The sequence below is a fragment of the Melanerpes formicivorus genome, unplaced genomic scaffold, assembly GCF_026170545.1.
Source record: "Melanerpes formicivorus ecotype bairdi unplaced genomic scaffold, bMelFor1.0.p_v2 SCAF_108, whole genome shotgun sequence".
Lineage (NCBI taxonomy): Eukaryota > Metazoa > Chordata > Aves > Piciformes > Picidae > Melanerpes > Melanerpes formicivorus.
The window spans coordinates 1,621,004-1,634,114 of record NW_027142460.1 but is presented as its reverse complement, the minus strand read 5'-3'; the positions used below and the strand labels follow the sequence as shown (position 1 = coordinate 1,634,114).

Sequence of the window (13,111 nt, the reverse complement as noted above, 5' to 3'; positions counted from 1 at the left end):
GAGCAGCACAGGCCAGCAGGAGGGGGCTCAGCAGAGCAGCACAGGCCAGCAGGAGGGGGCTCAGCAGAGCAGCACAGGCCAGCAGGAGGGGGCACAGCAGAGCAGCACAGGCCAGCAGGAGGGGGCACAGCAGAGCAGCACAGGCCAGCAGGAGGGGGCTCAGCAGAGCAGCACAGGCCAGCAGGAGGGGGCTCAGCAGAGCAGCACAGGCCAGCAGGAGGGGGCTCAGCAGAGCAGCACAGGCCAGCAGGAGGGGGCTCAGCAGAGCAGCACAGGCCAGCAGGAGGGGGCTCAGCAGCACATGCCAGCAGGAGGGGGCTCAGCAGCACAGGGCAGCAGGAGGGGGCTCAGCAGAGCAGCACAGGCCAGCAGGAGGGGGCTCAGCAGAGCAGCACAGGCCAGCAGGAGGGGGCTCAGCAGAGCAGCACAGGCCAGCAGGAGGGGGCTCAGCAGCACAGGCCACAGGCCAGCAGGAGCTCACAGGGGCTCAGCAGAACACTCAGAAGTTTTTTTATAAGAGAAAAGGTGGAAATGAAAAAGAAAGTCTCAAAACCAAAGTGTGAAGCCATCACCAACCCTTACAGGGGAAAACCAAAGCCAAAGGCAGCTGACACCACAGGCCCTCAAGCTTGCAACTCAGTAGCTTAACCCTTCTCACAGCAGGTTTTTAGGGTACTGCTGGTTTGTATTGGTTACAAACACCCTGAGCTCCTTCCCCTCTTCATGTCCTTTTCATTTTTCAAGGACTGTTACACTCCAGTCAGATCACTTTGGTCAGAAGGAGACTCCTGGCATGCTCACTGCACACTGGGATGTGGTTTAATGGCCATGGTGGTCTTAATTTGAAGGGTGGACTCAATGACCTTAAAGGCCTCTTCCAAGCCAAACAATTCTGTGACCTATAATCACAGAGGCACAGAAAGGTCTGTGGGGGTGAGAAGAGACCTCTGAAGATCCTCCAGTCCAACCCCCTGCCAGCAAAGGGTCACCCATAGCACCACCTAGATTCATAGTATAGTATCATAGCATCAGTCAGGGTTGGAAGGGACCACAAGGATCATCCAGTTCCAACCCCCCTGCCATGGGCAGGGACACCCCACACTAGATCAGCCTGGCCACAGCCTCAGCCAGCCTGGCCTTAAACACCTCCAGGGACAGGGCCCCAACCACCTCCCTGCACAACCCAGTCCAGGGCTTCACCACTCTCATGGGGAAGAACTTCCTCCTCCCCTCCAGCCTCAATCTCCCCACCTCCAGCTTCATTCCATTCCCCCTAGTCCTATCACTGCCTGAGATCCTCAGCAGTCCCTCCCCAGCCTTCCTGGAGCCCCCTTCAGATCCTGGAAGGCCACAAGGAGGTCACCTGGGAGCCTTCTCTTCTCCAGACTGAACAGCCCCAACTCCTTCAGTCTGTCCTCACAGGAGAGGTGCTCCAGCCCTCTGCTCATCCTCCTGGCCCTGCTCTGGACACCTTCCAGCACCTCCACATCCCTCTTGTCATAGGGGCTCCAGAGCTGGAGGCAGAACTCCAGGTGGGGTCTCCCCAGAGCTGAGCAGAGGGGGAGAATCACCTCCCTTGCCCTGCTGGCCACACTTCTCCTGCTGCAGCCCAGGCTCTGGTTGGCTTTGTGGGCTGCAAGTGCACACTGAGAGCTCCTGCTGAGCTTCTCCTCCCCCAGCACCCCCAAGTCTCTCTCCTCAGGGCTGCTTTCCAGCCAGTCCCTGCCCAGCCTGCATTTGTGCCTGGGATTGCCTCCACCCAGCTGCAGGACCCTGCCCTTGCTCTTGTTGAACCTCCTGAGGTTGGCTTGTGCCCACCTCTGCAGCCTGTCCAGGTCCCTCTGGATGGATCCCTTCCCTCCAGCTGTCTGCTGCCCCACACAGCTTGGTGTCATCAGCAAACCTGCTGAGGGTGCACTCAGTGCCACTGTCCATGGCACCCACAAAGATGTTGAACAAGCCTGGTCCCAGGACTGATCCCTGAGGGACTCTGCTTGTCCCTGGCCTCCACTGGCACATGGGCCCATGGACAGCCACTCTTTGGCCACCAAGCCAGTTCCTTATCCATCTGGTGGTCACCCATCACACCCATGTGTCACCAGCCTGCAGACCAGGATGTGGTGTGGGACATTGTCGAAGGCTTTGCTCAGGCCCAGGGAAATGACATCAGTTGCTCTCCCCTCAGCTACTGATGTTGTCACCTGCTCATAGAAGGCCACCAGGTTGGTCAGGCAGGATTTGCCCTTGGTGAAGCCAGGCTGACCTGGTGGCTTCTGTTTCAGGGCAGCAAAAACTGGCTGCTGAAGCCCTCACAGCGCCTGCAGACCTCGGGGGAAGCTCTCCACCTGCCTGTGAAAGCAGAGATGCTGGAAGTTGTTTCAGAGCTCAGAGGCAGAAATATTCCACAGCTTCCCTTCTCTCTTATCTTCACTCTTGCTGATGTTCAAAGCCAGGGCATCCAGAAGGCTGCAAAGGGTTCATGAGCAGAGGCAGATCTCAGCTTTCAGGGCAGGGCCAGCAAGCAAACGTTCCTCAGAAGGCATTCTAAAGGGATGTGGTTTCATAAAGAGCAAGCTCAACACTCAGCACCTTGGGCTGATGGCAATGGGAGTGACATGTCTGTAAGTTCACAGCATCTGGGGCTTGTGCAATTCTACCTGTAACTCCATCCAGGCTTTTACTGCCCTCACAACCAGCCAGCACTTCACTAAGGGATGTGACTAACATCAGCATCCCGGAAGCCAGCAGCATCCTGGCCTCTGCTCTGGGAGGACAGAGCTACAGACTGGGGTCAGAGTGGCTGAGAGCTGCCAAACACAGAGGGACCTGAGGGTGCTGATTGACAGCTGCCTGAACATGAGCCAGCAGTGTGCCCAGGGGGCCAAGAAGGCCAAGGGCATCCTGGCCTGCATCAGGAAGAGTGTGGCCAGCAGGAGCAGGGAGGTCATTGTGCCCTGTGCTCAGCACTGGTTAGGCCACACCTTGAGTCCTGTGTCCAGTTCTGGGCCCCTCAGTTTCAGAAGGACATTGAGAGACTTGAAGGTGTCCAGAGAAGGGCAACAAGGCTGGGGAGAGGCCTTGAGCACAGCCCTGTGAGGAGAGGCTGAGGGAGCTGGGGTTGCTTAGCCTGGAGAAGAGGAGGCTCAGGGGAGACCTCATTGCACTCTACAACTCCCTGAAGGGAGATTGCAGCCAGGTGGGGGTTGGTCTCTCTAGCACCCAGCACCAGAACAAGAGGACACAGTCTCAAGCTGTGCCAGGGGAGGTTTAGGCTGGAGGTGAGGAGAAAGTTCTTCCCAGAGAGAGTCATTGGTCATTGGGATGTGCTGCCCAGGGAGGTGGTGGAGTCCCCATCCCTGGAGGTGTTCAAGAGGGGATTGGATGTGGCACTTGGTGCCATGGTCTAGTCATGAGGTCTGTGGTGACAGCTTGGACTGGATCATCTTTGAGGTCTCTTCCAACCTTAGTGACACTGTGAGACTGTGACAGGGCTGGCTCTGGGCTGCAAGAGCACCCTGACAACCCAACTCTGTCCAAGCATACTCAAAGTAAGGTCAGCTCTTCAGGAGCAAAGCCAAGTACAGCTTAGATTGACAAAGATTCCAAGCAATGATGCATCTACCAACCTTTGACTCCTCTAAGCACTTCAGAGGAAGATGCTAGTAAGCAAAAACAGCTACTAGCATGAATTCAGAACACCCAAGGAGCTGCCTCGCTCTTCCTGTCATGTTCTGTCCCTGCTGACTGCAGGCAAGCCGGACTTGATGACCCTGAAAGGTTCCTTCCAGCCCAAACGATCCAGGGACTCTGTGCTTAAGGACTCGAGTCCAGGTTGGACTCGATGATCCTCTAGGTCTCTCCCAACCTTAGTGATACTGTAATACTGTGACTCCAGGTCTCCCATTAGCACTCAGCTTTCCACACCTCTGGGTAACAACAGACCACATGAGGTCCCTTCAGCCTGCCAAAGGAGCTGCTGAGATGCCTGCAGCCCAGAGCTCCAAGCACCGGCTACAAAACACAAGATACAAAGGAGCACTTGGATGGAGCACGAAGACCATGAAGATCTTTGCTCATCACAGTGCAAGTCTTCAGCTGACATGGATCAATGTCATGGAGCAATGTGCCCTGGGGGCCAAGAAGGCCAAGGGGATCCTGGGCTGCATTCAGAGGAGTGTGGCCAGCAGAGCCAGGGAGATTCTCCTCCCCCTCTGCTGTGCCCTGGGGAGACCTCACCTGGAATATTGCATCCAGCTCTGGGCTCCCCACTTCAAGAGGGACAGGGATCTGCTGGAGAGAGTCCAAGGGAGGGCTACGAGGATGCTGAAGGGACTGCAGCACTGCCTGGGGAGGAGAGGCTGAGAGCCCTGGGGCTGTTCAGTCTGCAGAGGAGAAGGCTGAGAGGGATCTGATCAATGTCTATCAATAGCTGAGGGCTGGGGGTCAGGAGGGAGGGGACAGGGACAGGCTCTGCTCAGCTGCACCTGGGATAGGACAAGGGGCAATGGATATAAACTGCAGCACAGGAGGTTGCAGCTCAGCATGAGGAGGAACTTCTTCCCTGTGAGGGTCCCAGAGCCCTGGAGCAGGCTGCCCAGAGAGGTTGTGGAGTCTCCTTCCCTGGAGCCTTCCCAGCCCTGTCTGGATGTGTTCCTGTGTGACCTGTGCTGGGTTCTCTGCTCCTGCTCTGGCAGGGGGGGTTGGACTGGATGATCTCCAGAGGTCCCTTCCAATGCCTAACATCCTGTGAGCTGTGATCTGGCAAGCCACTGTGTTCTGTCTGCAGCTATCAGCATCATCTGACTCCTTAACAACTGGAGGGCTACCTTTGTGCAAAACACATAAAGCAAGGGCAAGGACTTCATGGACTGCAGGAATCTCAGCACAAAGCCTTTCTCAGCAGCCTGGCTTCACAACTTTACATTTAACAGCACCACAGCCTCCTTGCCGCAACAACTTTACAGCATTTTAACAAAACCAGAGAGAAAGCCTCACAGGAAAGCTGAACTATTCATCCAACACAGACAGCAGCTTCCAAAGCCACTGTCTGACACAGGCTACCTCACCTGACGTGACTGCAGAAGGATTTTCCATGAGGGTGTCTGGAGACAGGCCAAGGGGGAATGGTTTGAAGCTGAGGCAGAGCAGGGTTAGACAGGAGCTGAGGAAGAAGTTCTTCAGGGTGAGACTCTGGCACAGGCTGCCCAGGGAGGCTGTGGCTGCCTCCTGCCTGAGGGTGTTCAAGGCCAGGTTGGATGAGGCCTTGAGCAGCTGAGTCCAGTTGAGAGGTGTCCCTGGGCATGGCTGGAGGTTGGAGGAGGTGTCTCTGAGGTCCCTTCCAACCTGAGCCCTTCTGTGGTTGCCATCTAAAAACCTCCAATGAAAGAGCCCTGAGCCAGGAATCTGCCCCCAGCACGCACCCCAGGAGCTGTGAGGAATAATCAACTAAGCAGGTGAATGGCTACATCCCAACAGCAGGGATGCACAGCAGGGTATGGCACTCAGGGAGAGCAAAACATCAGTCAGGATCTCGACTAAAGAAACCAACCAACCAACCCAACCACCAATCCACATGACAGGTCTAAGAACTATCATTCTGGACACAGAGAAACCCTAAGGTTCAAACCACAGAATCATAACCCACAGAACTGTTTTGGTTGGAAAAGCCCTCAATCACAGAATGGTTTGGCTTGGAAGGGACCTCCAGAAGTCATCCAGTCCAAATCCCCCCCCTGCACTCAGCAGGGACATCCTCCACTACAGCAGGTTGCTCACAGCCTTCTCCAGCCTCACCTTGAACACCTTCAGGCATGGGGCTTCAATTCCCTCCCTGGGCAACCCCTCGCAAGGCTCCAGCAGCCTCCTGGTGCAGAACTTGTTGCTCACATCCAATCTCAATCTGCTCTGCTCTCATTTCAAACCATTGCCTCTTGTCCTATCACTGAGTTTTGAGGACTTCATAGGTCTTCAGGAAGGACACTTTGGCCACAACCACCCCAGGAAGAGCTACAGGCTGGGGTCAGAGTGGCTGAGAGCTGCCAGGCAGAGAGGGACCTGGGGGTGCTGATTGCCAGCTGCCTGAACATGAGCCTGCAGTGTGCCCAGGCAGCCAGGAGGGCCAAGGGCATCCTGGCCTGCATCAGGAAGAGTGTGGCCAGCAGGAGCAGGGAGGTCATTGTGCCCTGTGCTCAGCACTGGTTAGGCCACACCTTGAGTCCTGTGTCCAGTTCTGGGCCCCTCAGTTTCAGAAGGACATTGAGAGACTTGAAGGTGTCCAGAGAAGGGCAACAAGGCTGGGGAGAGGCCTTGAGCACAGCCCTGTGAGGAGAGGCTGAGGGAGCTGGGGTTGCTTAGCCTGGAGAAGAGGAGGCTCAGGGGAGACCTCATTGCCCTCTCCAACTACCTGAAGGGAGGTTGTAGCCAGGTGGGGGTTGGCCTCTTCTCCCAGGCACCCAGCACCAGAACAAGAGGACACAGTCTCAAGCTGTGCCAGGGGAAGTTTAGGCTGGAGGTGAGGAGAAAGTTCTTCACTGAGAGAGTCATTGGTCATTGGGATGTGCTGCCCAGGGAGGTGGTGGAGTCCCCATCCCTGGAGGTGTTCAAGAGGGGATTGGATGTGGCACTTGGTGCCATGGTCTGGTCATGAGGTCTGTGGTGACAGGTTGGACTGGATGATCTCTAAGGTCTCTTCCAACCTTGGTGATACTGTGACCTGCTGGGTGCTGCCCAATGCCAGCACAAGGGGCAGTGGTGGAAGCTGAGGCAGAGGAAGTGCCATGGAAACAGGAGGAAAAGTTTTTTCCCTGTGAGGGTGACAGAGCCCTGGAGCAGGCTGCCCAGGGGGGTTGTGGAGTCTCCCTCCCTGGAGATATTCGTACCCCACCTGGATGTGCTCCTGTGTGACCTGCTCTAGATGCTCCTGCTGTGGCAGGGGGTTGGGCTAGATGATCTCTGGAGGTGCCTTCCAGCCCCTCACATTCTGTGATGTGTGACTTCTCTCCCGCTCTCTAAACTGTTCAAAACCTATTCATTAGATTTGGGTTTCTCTGAACACAAATAACAAAGAAAAACAAAGGCAAACATTTTGTCTCACAGTGACAGCACAGCACCATGGCTGTCAGGGGGTTCCTTTTTCTATCATAGTATCAGTCAGGGTTGGAAGGGACCACAAGGATCATCCAGCTCCAACCCCCCTGCCATGGGCAGGGACACCCCACACTAGATCAGCCTGGCCACAGCCTCAGCCAGCCTGGCCTTAAACACCTCCAGCCTGAATCTCCCCACCTCCAGCTTCATTCCATTCCCCCTAGTCCTATCCCTGCCTGACATCCTGAGCAGTCCCTCCCCAGCCTTCCTGGAGCCCCCTTCAGATCCTGGAAGGCCACAATGAGGTCACCTGGGAGCCTTCTCTTCTCCAGACTGAACAGCCCCAACTCCTTCAGTCTGTCCTCACAGGAGAGGTGCTCCAGCCCTCTGCTCATCCTCCTGCCCCTTCTCTGCACACCTTCCAGCACCTCCACATCCCTCTTGTCATAGGGGCTCCAGAACTGAGGCAGGACTCCAGGTGGGGTCTCCCCAGAGCTGAGCAGAGGGGGAGAATCACCTCCCTTGCCCTGCTGGCCACACTTCTCCTGCTGCAGCCCAGGATCTGGTTGGCTTTCTGGGCTGCAAGTGCACACTGAGAGCTCCTGCTGAGCTTCTCCTCCCCCAGCACCCCCAAGGCTCTCTCCTCAGGGCTGCTTTCCAGCCAGTCCCTGCCCAGCCTGCATTTGTGCCTGGGATTGCCTCCACCCAGCTGCAGGACCCTGCCCTTGCTCTTGTTGAACCTCCTGAGGTTGGCTTGTGCCCACCTCTGCAGCCTGTCCAGGTCCCTCTGGATGGATCCCTTCCCTCCAGCTGCCTGCTGCACCACACAGCTTGGTGTCATCAGCAACCCTGCTGAGGGTGCACTCAGTGCCACTGTCCATGGCACCCACAAAGATGTTGAACAAGCCTGGTCCCAGGACTGATCCCTGAGGGACTCTGCTTGCCCCTGGCCTCCACTGGCACATGGATCCATTGACATTCTTTGAGGGCCTGTTCACGTGCCAGTGCTGCACCCAGCTCCGAGGTGCCTGCGGCGCCCCGGGGCGATCCGGCCGCACACAGCTCGTCTGGCGGCGCTCAAGTACAACAAACTGCGCGGGCAGGTAAACACCCAGCTCCTCTTTCCTGACTGACAAACCTTCTCCCACATCACCTGAGCCCCAGAACAACGTCACAGTCTCAGCTGCCAACTGGAATCCTTGCAGGACCTAGCCCACGTCCAGGAACTCCTGGATGGGCTGACACCGAGCCAGAGTAAAGCATTGGGCACTGGGTCAGAGCAGGGCACAAGCAGGGCGGCAGGAGGGGATCAGAGCTGAGCACGACCTGCTTACACTGGCAAGAGCACCGAGAGATGAAAGACACTGGGTGTGCATGTGTGTGCATGCACCCCACAGCCTGATGAGACTTGAAACGAGGTGGGGACTGGAAGAGGGAAGCAAGGGAAGCAGGGAGCTCATCTGGAACAGAGGTTAACACTTCAGAGCCACAGTCTCCTCCTGATCCATCACGGGATTCAAGGGTAGAGTGAAACTAACCAGGCTGGTGTAAGTTCACACTGCCAGCCGTAACAAGCTCACAGAAGGGCTCAGGTTGGAAGGGACCTCAGAGACATCTCCTCCAACCTCCTGCCCTAGGCAGGGACACCTCTCAACTAGACTGAGCTGCTCAAGGCCTCATCCAACCTGGCCTTCAACACCCCCAGGGAGGAGGCAGCCACAGCCTCCCTGGGCAGCCTGTGCCAGAGTCTCACACTGAAGAACTTCTTCCTCAGCTCCAGTCTAACCCAGCTCTGCCTCAGCTTCAAACCATTCCCCCTTGGCCTGTCTCCAGACACCCTCATGGAAAATCCTTCTGCAGCCTTCCTGCAGGATCCCTTCAGGTATTGCAAGGCAGCTCTAAGTCCCCCTTGGAGCCTTCTCTTCTCCATGCTAACCACCCCCAGCTCCCCCAGCCTGGCCTCACAGCAGAGCTGCTCCAGCCCTTGGATCATCTTTGTGGCCTCCTCTGGACTCTGTCCACCAGCTCTGTGTCCTTCTCACACTGGGGACACCAGAGCTGGAGGCAGGATTGGAGGTGGGGTCTCATCAGAGCAGAGTCCAGGGGCAGAATCCCCTCTCTTTGCCTGCTGCCCACACTGCTCTGGCTGCAGCCCAGCACACAGCTGCCTGCTGGGCTGCAGGAGTGCACTGCTGGCTCCTGGGGAGCTGCTCAGCACCCAACAGCCCCAAGTCTCTTTCTTCAGGGCTGCTCTCAACCCACTCTGCACCCAGCCTGGATTTGTGCAGCTCAGGTGCAGATAAAACCTTTCCCATGCAGTGAAGGCACTATTTGATCCAACTCCAAATATTAGGAATAAAGATGCAAATAAAACAGGGAACTTTGCCTTGCAAATCTTCAGACACAATCCCAGGCAAGAGTTCCTTCTGTGGGGCAACAGAGCAACTGTTTAGACAGAGACTCTACGCAGTGTTCAGCTTCTGCTCGCTGAAACTGATCCCCAAGGTTTCAAGGTTTCCCATCTGTACCCAAAAAAAGACTGGAGAGGAAAAGAAGTGTTTGCAGGAGTTAGCAGAACCAAAATGCAAACCAGAGTGAAGGCCATGCAGAAACAAACCAACTCTGCCTGTGGGAAGTGTGCAGGGCTGCCAAAATATACAAGAGGAAGCAACCTTTACAACACCAAATCCCTGAAGACCCCATTCTTCGCAAGAAGAGCAGAACACAGCTGAAAACAAAACATAAAGTGGCAGAAAACTCTTTGAATCTGCCCCAAAGGCAGAGCCTCTGTCTTCAATACCCGTCAGGCAGCCCCTGGGCAAGCCCCAGGGTCCACAGGAGAAACAAGGGCTCCTCAGCCACTGCCCCCAGGCTGAGGTGGAGCAGGGGAGTAGGTGGCAGGGAAACCTTCCTGTGTGAAGATCAGGGCTTGTAGCACACAATCCTCCGTGTTGGTGAGGGGTTTGGAGCACAGCCCTGTGAGGAGAGGCTGAGGGAGCTGGGGTTGCTTAGCCTGGAGAAGAGGAGGCTCAGGGGAGACCTCATTGCCCTCTCCAACTCCCTGAAGGGAGGTTGTAGACAGGCAGAGGTTGGTCTCTTCTCCCAGGCAGCCAGCACCAGAACAAGAGGACACAGTCTCAGGCTGCACCAGGGGAGGTTTAGGCTGGAGGTTAGGAAGAATTTCTACACAGAGAGAGTGATTGCCCATTGGAATGGGCTGCCTGGGGCGGTGGTGGAGTCACCATCACTGGAGGATAGGATAGGATACAGAATTAACCAGGTTGGAAAAAACCTTCAAGATCATCGAGTCCAACCTATCATCCAACACCACCTAAACAACTAACCCATGGCACCAAGTGTTCAGGAGGAGACTTGATAGGCTGCTTGGTTGCATGGTTTAGTTGATTAGGTGGTACTGGATGATAGGTTGGACTTGATGATCTTGAAGGTCTCTTCCAACCTGGTTTATTCTATTCTATTCTATTCTATTCACCTGAGGGTGACACTCCAAACAGACACACTCAGCACACGGGAATGTGTGCCTTGCTTAGAGTAACGAGGTAGAATTTCGGCAGTGAAATGGAAATGAAAAGGAAGAAGGCAACACAATCCTCACGGACCTGAGCTTGGCTGGAAGCTTTCATTAAAAAAAGAAAGAAAAAAAAAGAGCTGTTAAAAGAGGTACCCAAAAGATACCCAAAAGGCTTAAAGGTACCCACATCCACACAAAACTCATGGCCGTGGCAGCTGAAGCTTGCAGTTAGGCAATTTCATAGAATCAATAAGGTTGGAAAAGGCCTCAGAGATCATCAAGTCCAACCTGTCACCCAACACCTCCTGTCAGCTAAACCATGGCTCCAACTGCCACATCCAATCCCTTCTTGAACACCTCCAGGGATGGTGACTCCACCACCTCCCTGGGCAGCACAACCCAGTGGCCAATCTCTCTGGCTGGGAAGAAATTTTCACCTCCAGCCTAAACCTCCCCTGGCACAACTTGAGACTGTGTCCTCTTGTTCTGGTGCTGGCTGCCTGGGAGAAGAGACCAACCCCCACCTGGCTACAACCTCCCTTCAGGGAGTTGGAGAGAGCAAGAAGGTCGCCCCTGAGCCTCCTCTTCTCCAGGCTAAGCAACCCCAGCTCCCTCAGCCTCTCCTCACAGGGCTGTGCTCCAGACCCCTCCCCAGCTTTGTTGCCCTTCTCTGGACACCTTCAAGAGTCTCAATAACCTGCTTAAACTGAGGGGCCCAGAACTGGACACAGGACTCAAGGTGTGGCCTCACCCGCGCTGAGCACAGGGGCAGAATTTCAAAGCAGTTCAGATCCTGTTACTCTTCACCTTCCTTCCCATCCACGCAAACTTTTATCGTGGAAGCCGTGAAACTTATCAGCTCCTCCTGACAACAAACACTCTGAGGGGTGTGGGGGAGGTGTGGTGAAATAAGCAAGAAAAGCGCCTGCAATGGCTAATCCGCGCCGTACCCACCGGGTGTCACCGCCTCGGCGGCTGGGGCGCCACGGCAGCGGGCTCCGCACGCTGCCAGGAGCGGCGCCCGGCGGCATGGCATCGCCTGGCAGCATGGCATCGCCTGGCAGCGTGGCATCGCCTGGCAGCGTGGCATCGCCTGGCAGCGTGGCATCGCCTGGCGGCATGGCATCGCCTGGCGGCATGGCATCGCCTGGCGGCATGGCATCGCCTGGCGGCATGGCATCGCCTGGCGGCATGGCATCGCCTGGCGGCATGGCATCGCCTGGCAGGGGCAATTCACACCTGCAGCAGAGCCGCCCGAGCGGCAGCGGCTCTCCGGCTCTGCCCGCCGTGCGCCGACGGCCGGGAAGGCTCTGCACAGGGAGTGCGAATCGAGAACGGGAGGTGCCCCTTCGGCACCTCAGGTGAAGCCGTGCAAGAACCTGCCCCCAGCCTGCTCCGCCCCGGAGAGGCCTCGGCGAGGGGGAAGGGGGCGCGGGTGGGCCCGGCGCGGGCTGCACCGGCGGCGCCATGCTGCCTTCGGCCCGGCCGCGATTTCGACGCCCGGCTCCGGCCCAGGGACGACCGACCCCAACAGCCGCCCCGGCGCCTCCGGCCCCGCTGAACCCTCCGAGCCGCTCGCCTGGCGCCGGGCCCACCCCGAAGGGAGGGAGAGAGGAGAACGGACAGCCGAGTCCGCCTTCGCCGCGGGCATTCCCACCCGGCACGGCTCGGCTCGGCTCGGCACGGCCCACCCAGCACGCAGCGGGGCAGGCGGTGCCCCGAGCAGGGCCCACCAGGGGGAGGGGAGAGGAGGCGAGGCTGGCGACGGCCCCCGGCCCGGCCCGCACCGAGCTGCCGGGGGGAGGCGGGGGGAAGCAGGAGGCCCCGGCGCCCTCCCGCGCCCAGCGGAGCACGCCCCCCTCGCTGCCGGGCAGCGCCCCGCGCCGCCGCCGCCGCCCGCACTCACCCGCAGAGCCCAGCAGCAGCCACAGCAGCCACATGGCCCCGGCGCCGGCCGCTCCGCAAACTTTCGGAGCTGCTCCGCCACTCCGGCCCCGACGGAGCCTGCGGCCGGGGGCGGAGGGCGGGTGGGGGGCGGAGCGCAGGGCCCGGGGGCGGTGCCCGCCGCCGCCCCGCCCCGCCGCCGTGCACGCTTGCTGGCCACCGCCCCCCGCCCTCCCGCGCCGCCGCCGGCTCCGCCGCGCCCCCAGCCACGCCGGGGCCCGGGCCCGCCGGGCAGTCCCGCCGCGATCTTCGGTGACCGGGGCGTTGCCAGCAGCCCGAGCCGCGAAGCTCGGCCCTAGTCCTTGCCGGGCAGCGCCCGCAGGCCCTGCCTGCCCCGGGGCTCTCGCCGCACGGCTGTCGCCGGTCCTGCGGGCGGCTCTGTGCCGGCCTGGCTGGTGGCACCGGCAGGGCGATGCTGGCGAACTAGCGGCGGGCTGCCCGCAGCTAATCGCGGCTGCGGTCCTCGTCTTTCTCCAGCCAGTTGCCCGTCAGATACCCACGGCCGGTTGTGCGGGGCGTGGAGGGTCCCGGTGTCATCAGCATGTCGTG

General features: G+C 58.2%; 1 protein-coding gene across 1 annotated transcript in view; it reads right to left on the bottom strand.

The window, feature by feature from the left end:
* LDLRAD3 (low density lipoprotein receptor class A domain containing 3) overlaps positions 1 to 12,616 on the bottom strand; it is a 117,218-nt gene extending 104,602 nt beyond the window's left edge. The window contains 1 exon segment of the mRNA XM_068166824.1: positions 12,525 to 12,616. Within this exon segment, the coding sequence (XP_068022925.1) occupies positions 12,525 to 12,558 (34 nt within the window). The 5' untranslated portion in view covers positions 12,559 to 12,616.
* Between the last annotated feature and the right edge of the window lie 495 nt (positions 12,617 to 13,111).